Raw genomic sequence first — 21,898 nt, 5'->3', positions numbered from 1 at the left:
TACTTCTGCTGCTCTCTCTACTTTTTTCTACGTAACTCTCAGTTTCTTCTTACCATATCGCAACCTCTATTCTTCTCATAATAGTTGTAAGTATACCCCATATTTCTCTGTCCCTTAATGTGCATAGTCCCATGCTTTTTATTCAAATTTCATTGACTATGGGTGCATACTTTCAATCCTTACACCTGTAGTAAGAGATCTGGTCACTCACCCATTCTTGATACCTAGATCTCTGCACATCCCACAGTTCCACATGTATCTCTTCCCCTGTCACACTTTGCTCATCCTTCATCACCTCCACCCTCACCCCCTTTAGGAATACATGAAAGAATATGTCACTTAGATCAACTATCTCCTATTGCAGGCAACTGCATTATTATACAATACTTTTGCCACTACTTTCTTCCCAGCTCCAACTCCCTTAGTTCTCCTTTTTCCAGTGTTCTTGTTCTCAGCCTCTTCCACATACCTGCTACACCCTCCATCTCCTCCACACAACCTCCTCCTGCACATAACCTCAGCTACCTCTCTAGGTTCCCGTTCCCCTTGCCTATAAAATAGTCCTGTAAGGCACAATGAAGGCAGAGAAATGCTGTTATGTTAGCCACATGACTGTGCTTTCTGCCATCAATATGTAATCCATCTCCTTCAAACTTTTTCTCCTTGACCTGAAAAGCTAAGACATATTTATTGCAACAGTCACTGAGAACTAAAATAAAAAAAACATTCAAGAAATCAAATGCAGAACAACTTGTTAAGAGAAATTAAATAAAGACATTTCCAAAACAGCCCTGGAACAGGTGCTGTCTCGTCTCTGAAAACAGATTTCAGCCTACCTGCAATGGCACTAGCATTGGCTGCTGGTTGTTCTGTCGCAGGTGAGACCTTAGCTACATGTCGAGGAGGTCTTGGTGATCTCTTCTGCTTTTTCCATTTTGATGATTCGCTCATTCCTCCAGCTCTCATTTTCAACTGAAAACCATAAACCATTAAGAATATCAGTATAGCAAAACCACATAGCACAATGGACTACACAAGCCAACCCACAAAGGCTGTCTCAAAACTCTCAAAGTCAGGCAACAGCACTCACATGTACCACACAAATTTATCAGCACCTCGAAATCATGCAAACCAGCCTCTGACTTCCTACTACCCACATATTAGCCAACACTCCATGTCTGAAGCAAGGGAAAATTTACTGTAGCTACTATACTACCTCTGTCACTTGTCTCCATTTACTCTTCATCTTTACAGTAATGCCATGTTCCCTTTCCTCCAGTAATCTCTGTCACTATTAAGAAGTGTTTCGCCAGCATTTCGCTCACTCCTGGTGCATGACACATTGCAAATACCACCCTAACGGCTTAGAAACAAACCATGCTCTCCTTTCATCTCCTGTCATCTGTCCTCTTCAGTTCTAAATCTAACTTAACCCTCAGCTTCCCTGTTGACCAGAATACTGCCACTAGTTCTTATGCAGACCTTCAACTGAGCAAATGAGAACCACAGTAAGAGCAACACAGACTGTATGGCACTTGTTGCAGTGCACTGTTACTGCAGGCACGTACAGACTTTCCAGAACTTCCTAACACCATTACAATATTTAGTCACATCGACAATGGCAACAGCAGGTTTGAAAACAGCTTCCTTCTCAAATAATCTGCTCTAAGCGCAGGAATGCCTGCTTCTTACTCCTGGGTTTAGTAGCTGCGGTCAACTTTTCTGATGCTATCAGATCTCTTCAATTTGGGGGTGAAAAATTTAAGCGCTGAGGAGGTTCCTTGCATACAATGGAATCCATTCCTTAAGTCTCAGTACCGGTCTCTACTTGGTATTCTTTGTAAAATCATCTCTAAGAATATTATAACATAAAATATAATTTATCTATTTCTTATATCCCTAGTATTGGGTTATTATTCTCTAGAAGACAGCTGCATTCTTTAGTCTCCTCCTCCTTTATCTGCAACCTCACTCCTTCCAGCTACTACTACTCTTAAATAGCAATAAGCCTTCTAGATTCTGCTCATGTTTTTCTGTTTCTTTCCTTCTTCCATCTAGAATTCTCTCTCTGCACAAGGCCTATAATTTTTCTCATTTAAACAAAGCTTTTGAAAATGTTATGTCCCAGTATAGTAAACCATTTGTGTAACTTCTTTGCACCACAAATTCTATTTGCTTGACAACTAATCCCTAAGTTTTAGCAATGTTACAGTTTCTTTGAGCTTGTTAATTAACAATAGATTCAGAACCACTTTGCCTTTCTTCCAAATTTTGCAGCAAGAATCTCCTTCTAAATGACAGCTTCTAACAAACACTTACATGACAAGCACACAGTCAAAACTGAAGTTTTGTAGATTTTAAATGCTTTAAAAGGTTTATAGATCACAATCCTTTCATGGAAAAATTGTCTGTTATCTTATCTTTCCTATCCACTAGCTGATAGAGCTATGTAAAATACTTGCTGTCTTTTATTCTTCCAATTCCCAATATTTCATCTTAGTTTCACTTTCCATTTTAAAATCTTTCCAAGCCTTAAATATTATCAACATCTTTATTCATTAAAGGCTATTAATTAGACAAGGTAGTTTTATTTTACTTACTAACTATGCTAAAAATAGCCATATTTAATTTTCTCCCTTCTTAGTATAAAAGGGAATGTGAAGACGTTCATAGTTTATTGTACCAAACTGCTCCCAGTACGTAGGAAACCTAGAAGCATTATACGTTAAACCCAAGCCTGTTCCACATGATTTCAAAACAGACTTTGGTTCCAGCTACTATATCCTGTTGTCATGATTTGCCAGGTAGAAAGCAACTTGCTAATAAAAATGGGGGGGGATGGGGGGGGGGGGGGGGAAGGAAAAAAAAAAAAACTTGAATCAAAGTAGAGCTAAGATACTGCTCAGAGCTAACCATCTTGGTACCACTCCTTTTACCCTCAGACATTGCTCCTGAGAAACAAGTAACTTTTGAAGCACACTATTGGAAAGTCCAGTCTGACAATCCGACCCCCATTTCTGATCTCCCCTTTCACACAACACCAACTACAATCTCAGATCAACATTAGCCTTTTTGAGAAAGTGCTTGTCCTCAGGCACAATACTCATTTTCAGTGACTGTCCTATGCTTTGTACTAACTCCAAGATTTTTCCTCTTGAGGTTTGTTATAAAGGCCATACGCCCATCTGCCATCATTTTGATGAAGCTGTGCTATTTTTTAGAGGTGGAGTCACAACAGCCTCAAATAGACAGGAAACTATTTACTCAGGGAAGCAAAAAGACTTTTTCTTCCCCATCCCAAACATTTAAACAAATTATAAAACATTCAGCCAAGTATGTAAAATTATTTATTTATTGAGAAATTAATAGACAAGTGAGATTACCAAGTAGGTCTTTTCCATCTTGAACTATCAAGTATTTCACGTCCTACACAAATTGGTATTGTTTTATTACGATTGCCTAGGGCTACCTCCCATATCTTCAGCCCCCTCTTTTTTTTCCCTTTGCTATTTCCCGTCAGTAAGAGATAGCAAACTACAATGACAGTTGCATAGCTTAGAACAATTTGCAGAAGCACAGCTTCATAGAAATGTTATACCAGTTTCAATTGGCTAACTGTTTCTTTAACCAACTCCACGTTTGGGAATTCTAAAACAATACACGTATCAAAGGACAACAAAAGTACTATCTTTCATTCCATACTTTGTATTAAAATTAAAATATAACAATGCCACCATTTCTTGCTTTTTATGTTAGTATAAACATGTGAAAAAACTTCTACAGTTTCTCCTTGACCAAAGGAATTATTTCTAATGCTTGTTTTACCTTCAATACCAAGGTTGATTTTGCTAGAAAGCTTAGTTGCATGTTAACAGGCTGAGATTTTAAACCTTAGATTTTGTTCTTGACTAAAGGTTGCAGCTAAAAGAATGTGCTAGATCATTAGTAAAATGAATTTTAAATATCATCTAAAAATGCCCTTCCCTCTCTAATGCTCAGTCATATCTTAGTTGCATTAATTTTACAATTATCAGTGTCCTTCAGATTAGATTAAGCTTGTACTTCACAGTATATATAATTGAAGTTTGTATTTAAAATGCATTCCTTAGAAATCAAAGTAGAGTGAGCTCAGAGCTATTGCTCGTTCATCTTGAAACTCAGTATATATTCCACTACATTTATCTCAGTTACCTTTGCATAAAGAAACGTGTACACAAAATGGTAGAAGAAAAAAAAAATGCTACAAGACTCCTAATGCTTCCTTTAGTAGATGAGGTTTTAACAATAAAGCTCCATCTCAAAGCTAGGAAGGTGAAAAATGTAACTCTACAAGGTTCTTTTTTAAAGGGTCCATGAGATCCCATTTTTCTGCAAGCCACCTTACCTGCACTCGTTTGTTTTTCCATAAGATACTGTAAGCCTCAAGAGAAAAGGGCAGGGGCCAATGATTAGTAACTAAAGTGATTATACTAAAACATGAGCTCATTCTAGATGCAGCACGGAACTGGTCAGCACATCAAGTAGCGTTCAAGACACAAAAGCATGCAGAGAGAACGCAGTCCATGATCCAAGTCCTGGACACACTGACGCACTCGTCATCTCACTTACCTACCTGCCTGTACTGCACCAAGTAATGTTATATGAGGTAACTTGAACACAATCTGCTCCCAAAGATCTGTTCCTCATAATACAGCGTTTAGCTATAATACTGCCTACTACAAAGGGAAACATTTCTTAGTCTTTTCTTCTGTGTAACTGCATAAATCTGCAAGTCTCCAGACACTGTCTTTACAAACTATCTTGGAGTATAGACACAGGACAAGTAAGTGGCAAAGACACCTCTAAATATTCAGCTTGGTTCCTTATGAATTGAATAGCATTTAGGGCAGACAAGAACTAAAGCTACATTAGGTTTATGTGGAAAACGGAGAAACGTCCCATCTAAGCTAGTTTCCTGGGGCTTCTGTGATCAGTCAAAAAACATCTGCAGGCCTACAGTATTTCTTTAGAAGAGTTTTATAGGGGAGCTGACAGAGTCTACTGCATATCATAGTTCAGTCTGGCCCCACTCATCCCCCATTAGCAAACACTCTGCTGAGAATCGCTCTAAAGTCAGTAAAAACATGGCCAAAAGACATGGAAATTTTATAGCAGTTTCCTTAAAAACAAACCAAACCAAAAAACTTTAGAGAGCATTGAAGCCTGTGGCCCTGTGTCAAGTAACAACGCTCAGAGATTCACCTTGAGTAATGCTGTCTAAGGCATGCTGAGCCAAGAGACTCTTCAGGTACGCTGTTACATCTATGATCAAGATCAACAGCTAGGACGCACAACATTTGAGGCTTCAGAGAGCAATCTGCATTTTAGTAGGTTTCTTTTCTTCAGGTTTTCACTGTTACAGAGGACTCAAATCTTGCCCACCCCCTCCCACTCTCTTCCTTCAGAAGAAGCCATGGCAGTGTTTTAGATGGCACTCACCAAGACATCGAGTGCTGCAGAAAACAAGGGTCTCTCCCTCCCAAGCCTGCCCCAGCTGCAGCCACAACACTGCAAAGCAACCACTGCATGCATTCTCCCCAAAAGCCATGCTGTGTCAAATGAGTGGAGGGATTTGCTACACACAACATAACTATCTCTCACGTGGTGTTTACAAGAGAAGGAAGAAGGGAATAAGGTAAGAAGGGAGAAGGGAGAGAGAGACCTTCAGGTTCTTAAAGAGCAATACCCTCTCTAATTGGTTCAGGGCTTTGGGCTGTTCCCCACTACTTAGTTCCAGTTTGTTGAGGAGACATGAAGAGATCTGTGAAAGATAGGCAAATGCACGGTTTAAACAAAACAAAATAAAATAAAAACTCAAAAGAGATGAATAACCTGGCAGAGTGCTAGGCTGCTGGGAAGACCCCTGGCATGCACAGCAAATAGACAGTACAAGGTAACTGCACAGACCAGACAAGGAAGAACATCACTTTACTGAGCTGGGAGCAGCCATCACTTGACAAGGGAAGCCTTTCTAAATTTAAATTCACCTTCACATTACACACCTTCTGTACACAGACTGTGACAAATTCTGATACCCACAGTACATTAACCTGATCTCTGTCAGCGTTCCTTAGGCCAATCTACCATCAGCACAGATCTTGTCACTTTTCTCCCACAGCAAGGGAAACAAACAATCATGTCATTAGGTTACTACACAGGAACTAAAGCTCCACGCTAGTTTCAGATTCCTAAAAGTAAACATTCAGTCTCTCTCAAAATACTGCCATAATTGCTCTGAAATGTACATTCATAAAACACTGCCACTTCTGTAAGTCGTGAAAAAAGAAGTGAAAGTTACAATGCAATACAATAGTACATTAAGCTAAGCTCAAAGGTGGTGGCTATTTCTTCTCTACCACTCTTCTTCCCCACCCTGTTACTCTTAACAGTACAATCCCGTACCTGTATTGACATTCTATATATGGAGCATAAAGAATATATATGTATACTAGTACATGTGGAGTTCCTCAATTGGACCTCCCTCCACCTGAGAAACTATTACACTTATAAGTATGTGAGGTCACATTTATGGTATCTACCGTACTGAATCCAGATGCTAAAAACACACTGCATAGATGGAGATGGTATTGATGAACAAACCCACAGCAGCTTTTTGTTTTCTAGCCCACAGCAGCTGATGGCTGTTCCCAGAATTCAGACTGACTTACCTAGGCAGCAGTTAAGATTCACTACTGAACAGTGGGTGCACAATCCCACAGAATTAAATGAAGTTATGTCCATTTATGCAGTTAAACATGCTCTTTCAGTGAACTAGGGACTTGCGAGAATGAAGAAACACACGTGTGAAAACAAACAATATAGAGATGAACACAAGCCCGAGACAAGAGTGAAACAGCCAGCACAGTGGTGAGTCTTACCTTCTTCATATTAGTTCCCATGTAGCTTTTAGGCTCTTCTTTAAACTGAGGCAACCTGAAAGACAAAAAACAAGTCAAAATACATAAGCTTTCTAGGATTAAAAAGAAGGAAAGACAGTAGTCTTTCTGGTCATGCTGCAGATTACTAGAAAACCAAAATCAGGTTTTCTCCTCAATGAGAGACTCTCTTGTCCTGCCAAAAAAACTGCTGATGGAAAAAAAAAAAAAAAAAACAAACAGGGCTAGTTGAGAGGTTGCTTTACATGTTATTTGGCTGTTTCTCCTTCTGGAAGAGAAGATGGCAATATGCAAAAAGTAAACGGGGATCCAAACCACCCCTGCAGTTGGTGCTTTTGCCTTGCTTCTATACCCTGATATCCATAGGCACAGGTGGTGGAGATGCCTTATCACGAAGGACAGAGGAGATGATACACAACAAGTAAGGAATAAGCACTACATGAAAATCACAGAGGCATTTGGAGAAAAAGTGATGTGGTCTCTCCTCTTTGACAATACTTGATTCTGACTTGATTCTGCCCCACATGCATCCTTTGCTTTGCATGACACAGAGTGCAAAAAGGAAACAAAACCCGAGAATTCAATGAAACTGAGTGTGGCAATAGAAACAACTGATTGTAAGAGTGTGTCTCAGAAGCAGTTTGACTATAATCCTTTCCTATTTCTGTACCTGCACATTTTCTTTTTAGAATACTCAGAGAAAGTCTGATTGCTTCACTAGACAGAAAAACAGTTTTGAGCTTAAATAACTTGCTCGAGTTTAAAAGTAACCTTAATAATTACCTGAAGGGTGCTGAAAAGGGCAGAACATTTGTCCAGAAGACATATGACCTCAAAAATTTATAATTCTTTGACACATCAGATCAAAGCTCTCAGGTTGAATTCAACATGTGGACTATTCAATACCATTTCTACTCTCTCTCCTGATGACTACTCTCTCTCCTGAAGAGAACTGTATTTTTAAGAGTACTTTTTTTTTTTGAGTGAGGTTTGCATTCTCTGTCTTCAAAGAACTAGTTCCATATCCTAAAGCTCTTCATTACTGAGCTGTCCATCTCTCCTCAAAGAATACCTTAAACCATGCAACCTTCTCCACCTCACTCTCCCTGCAGTCTGAAAGGGTCAGCCCAAGAGAAAAGTGCCAAATCTTTCATCCCCTTCCACCTCTAAATAATGACCATTCTGGATGATTTTTCTGAGGGCTCTTAAGTGGAAGCGTGGAATCTTTCTGTCCTTAGAGGGCCATCTCGGCAATGCTGAGGCAAACACAAGCAGGTTTACCTTGTGAAGAGCAGCTGCACCATGTCGACCAGAGTGTGCTCTGCAGATTTTCTCAATAACTCTGCGAAGACAAAAACAAATAACACAGGTGTCATTACTCAGTGTGATATTATCAAGAGGCTTCTTCAAGCAGACTCCCCTCCAAGTCTTGTTTACAGAGATTACGGCAAATTTATTAAAACCAGCTCCAACACTGCATTACTGCAAATGGGAATATAATCACAAGGTGGCGCCACAAAGCTGGAAAAAAAGGAGTCAAAAGTTGTACAGTCAACTCCTAGCAAATTTTCCATGAAGTTGTAGGAAGACACATTAATATAAAGCTCGACAGCTTTCCATGGCTGCATGTTCTGTAATAGAACTAGCTGAAGAAACCAGATCATTTCTTAGGAGTAACCACAGTGGAAATACAAATAAACCTACCGCTGAGTCTCATTTCAAAGCATATGCGGAAGCAGGACTGCATGATCTCACACACAGATTCATTGGTGAGGTGGGCTCCCACGGGAGTCAGCAGCAAGGTTCTCAAAACCTGCAAAGAACAGCACGTACATGTCAGATGGTACCAACGACACTTGCATGCATTTCCAAGAGAAGGTTGGCTTCCTCAAGGACTCGCTGTAATTTCTGCTATGAGCAGAAAACCTAAGGGTTTCCCAGGAGTCATTTCCAACTGAATGCTGTCCTCAAAACAGACAGATTAGGAAACAAAACTGATCTCCCAACCCAAATCTAAAAGATACGCTGCATGTAACCTGAAGTTTAAATTCAGCAGCTAGCTATCCGCTCACAAGTAAATAGATCAAAAAGCTGTATGGCTCATAGGTTTGTCTCTACAAATAATTGTTCTCAAACCTACGTTTCAGAGCTCCATATGTTTAATTTATCCCTCCCTAACAGAGGCCGTGCACAAGGTAGGATTATCAACACTAGTACATTATCAAGCACTTGATTTTAAAATCATTTCATTTAAGCTTTTAATTATTTTCAATTGAAAAAGCTTTTACCACAGGTATATGAGCCATCTGTTTAAAAATAAAGTCTGTTCCTAAGCTCCTACAGAGTCAAAACATTGCTGTCTTCTCTTCATCTCCATGTAACAGGATATGCTCCGCAATGGGCAGCAACCATTATGGTAATTACCATTTCTCTCCACTTACCTGTAGGATTTTCATCAAGACAACCTCATCGCTTGCATGATCTGTTCCCACAAATCGGGCGTGAGTGACAGCATCTGCCATGTTCTCCATTCCCTCAGCTGTGCCCTCATGGCTGGGATCTGAGTAACAGAATAAAAATACATGACAGGAAAAGGCCACCTACAGCCTACCACCTCTGTGGGGAGACATCTACACAGAGATACTTCGCTTTCATCTGGTTCTTTAATTTGTGTGGCTCAGAGTGAGCTGCCCATACAAGAAAAAAACTCATCCCCTAGTAACAGAAAGACTTTTTAATGGGAGCTTTCAGCAAGACTTTATCAGGAGTCTATTTACATTTGCAAAAAGATACAACCTAATACAGAAAAGTATTACAATTCATTTTTTTAGATGCTAACTGTTTAGATTATGTCCTATTCCCTACAATACAGAACAATCAGCTGTTAAATACATTCAGTTCCTCCTTGGGAATTAACAGAAAACAGATTTTAAACACATGGAACCTCAAGTTTACTCCCACGAGGAGAAAATGCCAAAGAGGTTCCACTAGATTGAGAAGGAAAAATTGTCTCTTGTTCTACATCCCTCCCAAGGAACAGGAGCTGAGGAAGGAATGGGCCAGTGGTTCTCCCCAGAGAAAACAGCAGACAGACATGATCACAGTTTAGATATCAGAGTTGCAGGCCTCCCACTTCAATCATTCATCAAGGCTCCTTCTCTCTATTTCAGTCTTTTGTAGCTACAAACAATGGGGCAGTTGAGAGAATGTTTAGGACAAGATTGTTGCTAGTAACCGTATCTTGTGCCACATTACAGGGGCTTCAGAAAAGCAGCCTCCGGCTTTGATTTCATTCTTGCTTAAACAATACGGCACTGGGCAAGAATCTTGTTACCTTCCTACCTAAACAGTCATTAGGAAAGAAAGACGACAACCTAAACACTAGTTAATACCTCATTAATTGGCAATGGGGCCTCGAGCTCCAGCAAGAACGAAGCTGACAGAGGAACCAGGCAAGATCTTGCATGCTTTGTAGACAAGTTTTGCAGACTCACTCTGACTCCAGATGTGTTCATACCTAGGGGCTAAACCTTAGGTGCTACAGAAAACTGCTCTTACTGTGGTCCAAAGAGAGCAGCCTCCACTAGGATGAGCAGATTCTGAAGGGCTGCAGGATAAACTTCTTCTAGTCACAGAAAACCGAAATCCTGTCTGTGCACCTGAGAATTTCATCTGCCTGCACAACAACACCACTTCTTTCCCCTCTCTTACACACCCCTGATTGAGAGCAGAGCTTGCCTACTTTTGAAATATTTGTGAGACACACACAAATTTTGCATAGTTCAGAGTGAGTTTTCTCCTGGTTCTCAAGTCAAGCATCAATGAACCAAAAGGGATTCTGTTCTAAGACCAATCGGTCATTTCTACCTGCTTCATCAACTAAATCAGGCAGAGACCAGTGGCGTTTCAATGCCAGCACCTATAGTAGTAGCATTACTATTAACCAAACCTCAGCACTACAGTGGAAAGAAGGTAAGTGGGCATTAAGAGGAAAAACAAAAACAAAAAACATCTGCAGCAGGAAAGGCTTCTATATGCAGAACATGCAGATTCCCGTCACTATCAACTCTTCCAGTAGGTCTGAGTTCCTCTAGGCTTAGTGATATATTTTATCATAGTTATGGATAAATAATCTGTGTGAAAAGGAAATGTAATCAAATGGTACATATGCTTCTTTAACAGATCTATGACTACCACTTGGCAGTTCTAGCCCCTACCTTTAACACCAATAAACACACCTCTCTCCCAACACATATCACGCTTGACCACTTCAGTCCTGGTTCCCTGGAACAGCTCTACAAATTCAGGTCAATTTATAAAGCCTCTTGAGTTCAATTAAAAGCACAGATACTTCTACTTTGCAGAAAGAAAGATAGAGAAAAGCTCAACATGCTTCTTTGTTCCCTGGTGAAAAACAGTATGAAAAGATGTGTCAATGCCTGCTCAGAATCACTAATAAAGGAGGTTTGTGTGAAGTAAAACACCAGTTCAAAAACTGCCACCTACAATCCAAGGATCTGGAGACCCCATCTGGACTTACACATTTCATATGGGGTGTACTCCCACAACAAGCAAAACAAAAAGCAAAAAGCAGAAAATCCAGGCTCTTAACCATGAGGGAAATCCAGCAGCCTGCTCAGTAAGACCTTTAATGCAACTAAAATAAATCACCAAGGAGACACAGAAGATAGAGGGGAGAACAAGCTTTAAACTCCCCAAACAAGTCCTATTGCTGGAAGCTGAGCAACAGCTGCTCACTCACAGATAGGTAGTTCTCAGGTATGCCAGGAAAAGTTAACTTTAGAAGTGGAGCCTGAAGCTGCTCTGGACACACTGTGATAACAACATGAGCACATACTTTTTCTGAGGAAAATAAAACAAATACAATTCAGAAATTCAGCCACTAGTCTTCCTATAGGTCAGGTTTGAGCTCATCAAAAAGGCTGCCAGCTAGCTGTAGAGAACTGCTGAGTAAGGAAATAACTAATCCGAGGGAAAAAATCAATAGAGTTTAGTATTGTTGCAAAGTTTTCTTGTGCTTTAAAAGTTACTGTGCCATTTATTGATCATAATTCTTGAAACAGCAGTACTTATTTCAGACTAGAGGATAATCTCTTTAATTATAACTATTCCTACCAAAATACATGCATAGTGGATACAAAGTCATTTTGTCTAACTGAGCTGCTGATTGCACACTATACCATCAGTGAACTGCTGCACCCAACAAATTCAGAACAGATCTTTGCACTTCAGACTACTAGGGATCCAAAGTCAAAAAAGAATAATTTTTAGTAGCCTTTTAAACTAGTTCTAAAATATACCCCGACAGCAACGCTGGTCTGAAAAGACAACAGATAACCATCTAGTGGCATATGACAGAATAAGAACAACAGTGAAACAGCACAAGCATTAGCAATGAAATGCTTTGGAAATAGGAAAAGAAAGAAGCTTTAAACAAAATATAACCAACCTATCAAAGGAGTTTGGCCCTTTCACTGGCCACTGGTTTTAGACCCTGTGGGTAGTGCAAAAGCTATCCACTCACAAAACAGACACAGCTAATGATGCTCACGGAAAGTGTTCTGGTATCACCCATCAATTTATGCAGCATCAAAATGCGCCATAAATATCAGCCACATTAAATTTTCACTCATTGTGGTTTGCTCGAGTCATTCCTTCCTTGTTCCGTACAGTTTGAAACAGGTTTGTATGTTAAGGACAACTTTAAGCTTTTCCTTTCTTTAGGCAAACAAACTTAGCCTACCTTTAGTCTTGTATTACAAAGAGAAACACAAGACCAAAAAGCTTTAATTTAACAACACCACCCTAGCCAGATGTTCAGCCAGCAACCACTAATCCCAGCTTTGCCGGTATCTGGAGCAGCACAAAGGACAAGGCCGCTGTGAATGTCACCTCCAGCAGGGACTGAGCTCTCCTCCTCTACAGGTTCAGCCCGACAACAAAAGCCAGGTAGAGGGGCTTTTCTGCTGTGTACTACACAGACACGCTCACGCACAGCTACAGGGAGGCATCCTTGCTGGAGTGACCACAAACATTCTAAATAACAAGTACCTAAAGAAAGGCTACGAATTTTTAATCATTTTCTTGTTTCTGCCTCAAATGAAGTATTTGTAGCCAGTTGCCCATGCAGACATTTGCCTCAACACACGATATCAGTCTGATGATCTGGGTGGGATCAGAACACAAAAGCACAGGAGAACCCATCTCCCATTCCACTTTGAAACTAACATACTTGCGTTATTGCCTAGTCCTTCAGAGGGACATTTCACAGGCTTATTTATTAAGCTTCCTTTATTGTCCTATCAAGTGATATTAATATCTCATCATTTTAGTTATTTCTTGCCACTTAATTATACCCAATACTCCCCACTGATGTTTTGATGCCATTATATATATATATATAATAAATTCCTCTTTCTTTCTCTAACTTAACTCACGCTTACTCCAGAGGACAAAATCTTTAAAAGAGCAGAGAAAAAAAAATCAAGTGTTCTTTTAGTATAATGGAGGAAAAGAACTAGGAAAACTGGACTTTGGAGGTGAGGGGACAGTGATAAAAGAGGTTCTTCTAAATGAGACTACGCATCAACAAATATCGCAGATTATAAATTCTGTAATTCATACAGGTATGATCAAAGTATTAACAGAATTTACAGAGAAAACTCAAGCAGCAGTAGTAGCAGGATGACACACTAAAGGCAGACAGAAAGCAAGCTAATGAATTACTATGAGCCAGCTGAGCCACAGCAACTGACCACACGCACATTATTAGCCTTTCACAAACATCAAGGAAGATGCATATATTTCAAAGTCCATTGAAAAATCAAGCAACTATTTTACCTCATATCAGGATGAAGAGCATGCCTAAGAAAACTAGAAGGATTCAACTAATGCAATTAAGTCTGGCTGAGGGCAAGGGCAAAACTGTTTCACGGCAATTCTGGCAAGTTAGGAGTACAGGACCCTGTCCAGTGTGTGCCAGAACTGGGTAAAAAACATCCTCACTCTAGAACAGAAATGTTAGTCCACAAAACTAAACTATTGTATTTACGTATATTAGAACACTATAATCCCCACTGGTGTTTTCCCTTCCCTGAACCTTTTACTCAGATTATATTGAAAAGTCTGAACTGCATTCGGTGAATACCAAAGTTCATCAGTGGGCCATAAGCACACACAGCAGTCTGGGCAAACCAGAAGCTGTGGCTCCATTTCCAGCCATTATTACTTGAGTGCCATGAAAGACCAGCAGGAATAATGCTGAGAAACTGCAGATGCCTATTTCCTCAGCATTAATGATAATTTTCCTCTTTCTCCAATCTCCTCATTAAGACTGCAAACATGTCTCCTGGCCAAAGACATGTTGCAAGGAGATGTATTTGGCTGGCATTTTGGTAAATCCCAGGAAGACATGTTACATACCTATTAGTGCATATGAGAGGAACTTATTCACAGAGGTGAGGGCCAATCCAGTTATGGGGCCTGTAGTGTCTTCAGAACGGATTACTTCCAGGAAAGGTCGAAGAAAGACATTGGGTTCTATTTCAGATAGCTCTGTTAAAAAAAAGAAAAAAAGACAGACATGAAGTTAGACTTAATTCATTAGGTTTCATTTTGCTTTCTTTTTAAGAATCTACAGCAAAATTAATCAATTAATTAATCTAGGAAATTATTAATTAATCTAGGAAAGAAGCCTGCAAAAGTTTAGTTTCAGAAGACTGGTAGGAAGGTCAGGGTTGCTTTTACATATATACATATATACTTATATTACATTTATATATAGGAATACGTATATATTTTTAAAAGCAATGGTTTGTAGGGCTTGCTATTTCTTATGCAAATATAATCATCTTCAAAACAGCCTTCTGGAGACTTACAGAACAAATCCTATTGTAAGAATACTAAATATGACAGACCCAGCACTACCTAAATTCATGCTTTAGTTCATTAGCAGATATGGCTGCATTTTCCTCGTATCTCTAGAACTGTGATCACATGAAGTATGAAAAATCTGCCCCACCTTCTGCCTTTTTTTTAAACATCCTACTACACATATAGCCCCATAATAATCACATGCAAAATATATGATGTTAGATGGATCTCTTGCAGCAATTTGCCTGAATACAAATCGCATTTCTGTAACACTACGTTTTCTTGTAAAAGACAAAAAAAAAAAAAAGATGAAACAAACTTGAAAACAATTCTAATCTTGTTCTCAGAACAGCTATATAAGCCTCTGAACCAAAGGAAAAAGAAGGGCACTCTTTCTACTTGCTGCTTTGGACAGCAAGTATCCTCTCTAAAGCTGCAATAGAAAAGCTGATGCACTGAGCTGTTGAGCTGGGGAAACAACTGACGAGCTTCCTAAACTTTTTAAGATGATCAACAGAAACTTCAAGAATGAAAAAGAAATACAGAAAAGATTGCTCAGAACTAGGCAAAGTGGAAAAAACAATAACAACAACAACACAAGGGATCTAGATAGGAGGAGTCTTGAGGATTTAGGAGAAAAAGCAGTAAGCAGGAGGTGAAGTCAGCCACAATACAGCCAGTACAGAGGCAAATAAGAGTGTGTTAGAAGTAACTTGGGCAATCCTGAGAAAAGAAATTCTGCAATACAGGTCTCTGTAAGTAGAAACAGTTGGCTCAACTTGCTGAAACCTACATTTTATTCCTAATCAAAGTTAACAAGTCTAACAGCTAATAGTGTCACAGGAACGCTGGCATTTACATTCCTGATGACACAATATTTCACTTAGCTGTCATATGAGCTTCTTTGGCATAGGGGAGAAAAAGCCTGCGATTCCTGGATCCTGAAACAAGCTACTGGTTTTGTATCTGCCAACACAATTATTTTTACTTAAAAAGTAAGATAAAAATAAAATAATATAAAACCTCCTATACTAAGATAAGTGAAATTCCAAGTAAAGCAAAAAGCAAACAAAGCATCTTAACATATACTTGTGAAAAACCATTGTGAGATGACATGACATTGTCAGGCAGCAAAAGAGGAAGAATAGTAGGTTTTGGTTGCTTTTTGTTTGTTTGTTTTACATTAAGACCATGGGGAACAGTATCCAAGTGCAATAGTTTTGTGGTTAACTAAAGCAAAACTGTAAGTGAAAAAAGGAACCTTGGGAATCATTCTGCAGTCTCAGCTACCTTTCAGCTACCAGTTCAAATCAGGCCAACACCATTAACTTGTGAGAGGTTAAAAGGAACGTGATGATTCAATCTTTTTGGCTTAAGAACAACTCCCCCAACTCGTCAGATAATATTCTGGTGTGGCATTACAATTGTGTCACCTCTCAATAGCTCATGGAAATGCAGAGGATCATAAGACACGCTTTCATCAATGTTTATTTAAGTGTGCTTTATAGAGCACTTGTCTGTGGTTACAAGCATCTGGACAACATTAAATATAATAAGACTACTAGGGATCAACACTCAAGCTCGTCTTCCCCAAAGCTGATCCTTTCCATAGAACAGTCACCACCTAATCAATCCATCACAATGCTGTCAATTCCTTCAGCATCCTTCAACTCAAAGAGCCCCAGGATGGAAAGGCTGCACCTTGGCCAGTAAGAAGATGGAATTTCAGAGACACCTGGATTAACATTCCCAACTCCAGGTATTCCACACAGAGCAAGCCAACAGAACTGAACCATTTCCCTTCGCACCAGAAGATGATCATTCAGTTTCTGTTTCACTGACACTGTGGTAAGCAAAGAAAGCACAGGCACCACATCCTCAGGATCTAGGACTTGGAAGCTAACATTAAACCCCACCCAAGGAGATGAACAACAACCGTACGCATCCTGCCCATCAAGAGACCTTGCATGAGCCCCTGATGTTTCTTCCCCTAATCCACAAATGTCTTAACAGTACTTCTCTTAAGCTGTTAAGTGTAACACAAGTGCACCAAGGCAAAAGGGAAAGCACGCCAGGTAGCATTCCGAATGCACCACAGCTTGTCTCATGGCATTACGTATGCACATAGCTGCACAGGTGGAATGAGAGGAAGCAGCCAAATTTACTACCAAAGGATGCACAGGATATCTTACTCTCCATTAATCCCATTTCTGGTTAATAAACAGAACTTAACTTCACAAGCTGGAGGGGATCAGTTTTTTTTTTCTTTTCAGTCCTACTGAAAACAAGGCAGACACAAAACTTCACGTAAACTGTCTGAAGATTCAATTCCCCTGCAATTTGACTGAACGTCCCCGCTCACATGAAGATCACAAAACGGCTTGCAATAATTAGGGTTTAACTTAGGCACATGCTGCTGATTACACAGCAGCTCTGGCCAGCTTCCCTGATATTCAGAGACGCCAGCTTTTATGGTAACACAGCATTTTACATTAAGCTCTCTGAAACTCATTGTGTATGCTGTAAAACTGTTTCAGACCGGTTAGTTGTTGCTGTGTCATCAAAAAAAAAAAAAAAAAAAAAAAACTAAGGAAGAAGGGAGTATTTTTAGTGCAAGATTTACCCATTGAACAACTACTTTCTGAGAGAGATCTAAATGTCAGTGAAATACCAATCACGCTGCTAAGTTTTTTCACGTCTGAGGATTACTCACTTATTACTACAATGAGCCCTTCTTACCAGCATTTGCAGACATTTAGGACTTAAGGGGATCACGGGCTCTCCTTTCAAAAAGAGAACTCAACCTCAGGAGCAGTGCTTGCTTCAATAAGAGGACTGAAAAAAACTCATGCTGTGGCTATTCTTGCTGTACGCTGTCTTCAAGCAGATTACTCTCACTGCCTAAAATACCAAATTCAGCATCTGAAAGTGGCAGTAAAGCTACTTGGTTTTAACCAAATAACCGAAAATTATTAAAAACCAAAGTTTTTAACCAAATAAAAATGTCGCAAACAAGTCAGTAAGCCAAAGAAGATCACTGAAAATCTCCCTGAAAGGCTTTTATAGCCTGATGCTGAACATTGCAGTGTCCAGAACCAACCTGCCACCACCTTCAGGTCAATTACTGTAACTGCACGGGGTGCTCCTACCTTTTCCTACTGGGGCTCAAGTTTTAATCTGGAGCGCAGAGCAGAAGGAATGAATTAGACTCTTTTCATAACACTTTGGTAACGTAGAACCATGTTCTTAAAAATAAATTGTTCTGCCCATAAGTTAAGACTTCATACAAGAGATACTTAAAGGCACCTAAAAACAATCTGTTAGGTTACATAAAGTCTGGATCTTTCTTGGCTACCTAACTGAAAGCAATGCCATGCTCTCCTGAAAAAATAATAAAAAAATGTAGAGAACCTCAGAAAGGGCAGTAAAATCAATTACAATTTTAACAATTCCTTTCCCAAAGCAAAGACTATATAAAGTAAATATTGAATGCTTGGAAATACATACTTGGAGCCTTACAAAAGTTTTTCCAAAAAAGCAGCTCTGATTTCTCATTTCTTTGGATCTTGCTCTGCCAGATTCAGATTCAGGCATTACAAGTGAGGAAACCATAACCAGTGAGAAATTTGGGAACTGCTGATGGAGTTGTTTCTTCCCAGCAAGAGACATTTCTCAGTATCTGAATTACAAGACATGGGACGTTTCTCAGCTTAGGCTACTTGTAACTTGAAAATAAAACCTCTAAGCTTGATCTCAGTCTAAGATATTACAAGAGCAAAAAAGGAACAAGGGTCCACAAGGAGATCAAAACTTCACTAGGGATTCCTACATGCAGCCTTCCTTTAAAATCTATTCAAGGCTATGAAAAAATACATTAAAACAAGATCTAGTCTTACATGAAGAGCCTGAGCTGCGTTAGGGACTGGCAGGAAAGCCCTTCCCATTCTTTTCACCCATGATCCATGGGCCCCTTCAATTAAGTTGAAGGGAAGCCAGAGACCAGCAAGAAAAGTGCTCCCAAAAAAGTTCAGCTAGCCCAAAGCAGTACACGGAGATTGAAAAGTAGGGAAAGAATATCTTAAGTAGCAGAAAGCCAACTCCAGGGCTGGCGATTTTAATATGAGAACGGAATTCTGCTGAGACCACAGAGCTCTCCTTCACTCATCCTATGGATTATTTGCGCTTAGACACACATGTCTATAAAGATATTTAAACAACTAATTCATGTTTAAGCACCTAGCTCCCATTTCAGCAATCCCATCCAGCCGTTCTGGCACTTCAGCAAACAAGCGTTAGCAGACCCCTGGTGTCCCCTCTCTCCTGAAGTACAGGAGCAGGTCCCTCTCAGAAGCGGTTTCTTATTGTTAGCACACTGTTGGCACATTCCTGATGTAAAACGCTCACATAAGCTGCTTTCTCTGGCAGTTCAACTCTTCACTCCTGAATGACTCTTATCAGGATCGGCTATGCGTTCCGAATCAGAGTAAATGAACGAGAAAAAATTGTTTATGACAAGTTATTTCAACATCATTTGTCCCCAGGACAGGCAACTGCAACCCAAACCACATGACCTGGACTCCTCTTATGCAGCAGCTGTTGGCCTTTGACGCTCAGCCTTCAGAAAGGCTGTTTGAATTTTATCCCACGCACCCTCCAAAGCAGGCGAGCTCAGACAAGAATGATGCTTGAGCATGTGCTATTACCTTCCCTGTTTATGCACTGAATTGTACAAAAAAACAGGCATTCTCTTCTTAAGATGAGAAAAAGACAAAAAAAAAAACCACCATAACAAAGAAGTCCAGCTCTTTAGGACTCCTGCCTAGGAGCTCTATGAATTATGCCATGGAAAACAGAGGCAGCAGCAAGCACTTCCTGGCTCACCATCTAAAACACTTCCTGCAAACGTTGCCCTTCTGGTCTATGCAACACTACATGAGCCTTATTCTTGATTCACCCACAAAAAACACCAAACCTTTTTGTCTTTTCACCCAAAGATGAGAAATTCCTGCAGTCTCTAAGTTGGAGAGGGAAGTAAAGTTACAAGGAAAAAGGACAGAATTGGACTTGCCCTTTAAAACTATGTGAAAGCATTCAGCAGCCATACTTCTCAGATTTTAAAAAAAACATTTCCAAAGTCTGACTGCTGGAATAAGTAGCGGCTCCTTCTCACTCAGATCCAAATGCAGGACCACATGGCAAGGACAATTAGTTAATTTAGAGATTAACAAATCTAGCAAACAGAACTACAGTAACTTGTCCCTCTCTAAAAATCTGCATTGCTTGAATTTGTTCCACACAGAATAAATGAGGCAGCAGCCCCAGAACGATATATGCATATTGGTTCTAGGTCCCTTGGCAAAACTACAATTTCATCAGCTCCACAGCTGATGAATGGAGGAGGCACACGTTTCACCACTCTGAAAACAAATTCTGCCCACCGACTGGTCACACATGCCAATCTGCATCTGCAATGAAAGACATGCCCTGACTTCTACCAGCTAGCAAGTTTAGTCCAACATTTAACTCCAGTTACCCTTCATTAATTGGCAGATAGTTAGCACGTGTAAAAAAAGCTAAACTAGATGATCCACGTTAATTGGTGCCTGGACTTACGCTTCCCTCTTCACAGGCCTGGTATGTAGTCAGGGTTTCAGTGGAAAGACACCTCTGTCCTGTCTTCCAACAAGGGCAGGGGGGCTGCTGTTACTGTTTTGGTCTTTTTTTTCTTGCAAGGTCTAGACCAGCCATTGCAACACGGTGTTTAAACTAGGACGAAGCACTTCTCGGAATAATTTCTCACGTGAGAGAAGAATGGATCGCTACTTATACAATCTGACCTAGCAGCTAATATAATCAGAGAAATCTATAACCCCACCTCCTGAATATAACGATGACAATGTCTACTACACTCAATGCATCAGAAGGGGGTCATCAAAAAGACCAGTCACCTGACATTTCCTACAGGTCCCCCCAAACCTCACTGCAACATCCCAATCTAAGCCCTGAATACAGGAGATAACTGCATTCTACACCTGCCCAGGCTGACAGCTGAGGAGAAGCTGAGGGGCTGGGAGCTTACACCCCCATTTCCAGACCACATAAATACTAGTCTATTTTAAAAGACTGCGGGGATTGTCCACCGCAGCATACAAGCTCACCATGGGGATGTGTGGAAGAAAGCTTTGTGCATCTCTGGAATCAATTCTTCACCACAGTAAGCGCTACCAAAAATTTTATTTATGATAGACGTAAATATAGATCCAAAATTAAGGATATTCAAGCCAATGAAACAGCAGTGAGAATAAATTCCAATCCTTTTCAGTGTGTCTGTAAAATACACTCTTCAAACCTAATTCTCTGTGAATTAAAATGGTCACTCGGGGGCCCAGGCCCACCATACCAAGAGGGAAATGGTGCCATTCACAGGCACACATGAATGCAAGACTAGGATTACAAATGCAGTTTGACAGGGGGAACCCAGAGCTGTCAAGTCTGTTCTGTTTGCCTAATTTCATTACAATGGCACAAATTCTTTCATTTGTCACACTCCAGCTTCATGTGTTTATCTCCCTTTCATTAAACATGACTTTTACAAATGATTGTTCCATAGTGCCAAGATCTCAAGAGCCCCTCAGAATTGAGATTTTATTTGGGGGAAGGATGACAGAATGCATACTGAGCATTTGGCAGTCTTGATATCCTCTGGTCAGGGTGGCATAAATTCAACTGAAATGTTGTCTCCTATAGGAATTATTTACATCTACCAGCAAAGCAGGAGCACTGACAGTCCCACCAGCGTTAGCCATTAGTTATCAGGGGTTTCATCCAATGCCACGCTTCAAATTCAGCTGTTCTGACTGCCCATTAAAAATCCCTGAACATTTTTTTCATAAGCAGGTACTTGCTCTAGTACCCTCAGCGAAAATTACACTGAAAATTCCAGCTGTCTCTCTGCTGTTATTTCAAGTGCTTTTCACCCAGCCGTTGTGTTCTACTCCAGAGGGAGATATGCTTCAGTGATATTATGAGAAGTAGAAGATGCTCACTTCATTCACAAGGAAAACAAATGC

At 40.1% G+C, this 21,898-nt stretch overlaps 1 protein-coding gene across 3 annotated transcripts in view; it reads right to left on the bottom strand.

Annotated features, from left to right (window-relative positions):
- GBF1 (golgi brefeldin A resistant guanine nucleotide exchange factor 1) overlaps positions 1-21,898 on the bottom strand; it is a 103,204-nt gene that overhangs the window by 28,111 nt on the left and 53,195 nt on the right. For all 3 annotated transcript variants that reach the window (XM_040563884.1, XM_040563885.1, XM_040563886.1), the window contains exons 4-9: positions 14,379-14,510; positions 9,377-9,495; positions 8,640-8,748; positions 8,217-8,277; positions 6,918-6,972; positions 837-972 (exon numbers count right to left, since the gene is read on the bottom strand). In XM_040563884.1, the coding sequence (XP_040419818.1) occupies positions 837-972; positions 6,918-6,972; positions 8,217-8,277; positions 8,640-8,748; positions 9,377-9,495; positions 14,379-14,510 (612 nt within the window). The remainder of the gene's footprint in view (positions 1-836; positions 973-6,917; positions 6,973-8,216; positions 8,278-8,639; positions 8,749-9,376; positions 9,496-14,378; positions 14,511-21,898) is intronic.

This window comes from Cygnus olor, chromosome 7 (assembly GCF_009769625.2).
Source record: "Cygnus olor isolate bCygOlo1 chromosome 7, bCygOlo1.pri.v2, whole genome shotgun sequence".
Classification (NCBI taxonomy): Eukaryota; Metazoa; Chordata; class Aves; order Anseriformes; family Anatidae; genus Cygnus; species Cygnus olor.
The sequence above is the reverse complement of the archived record's forward strand: the minus strand, read 5'-3'. Positions and strand labels throughout refer to the sequence as shown.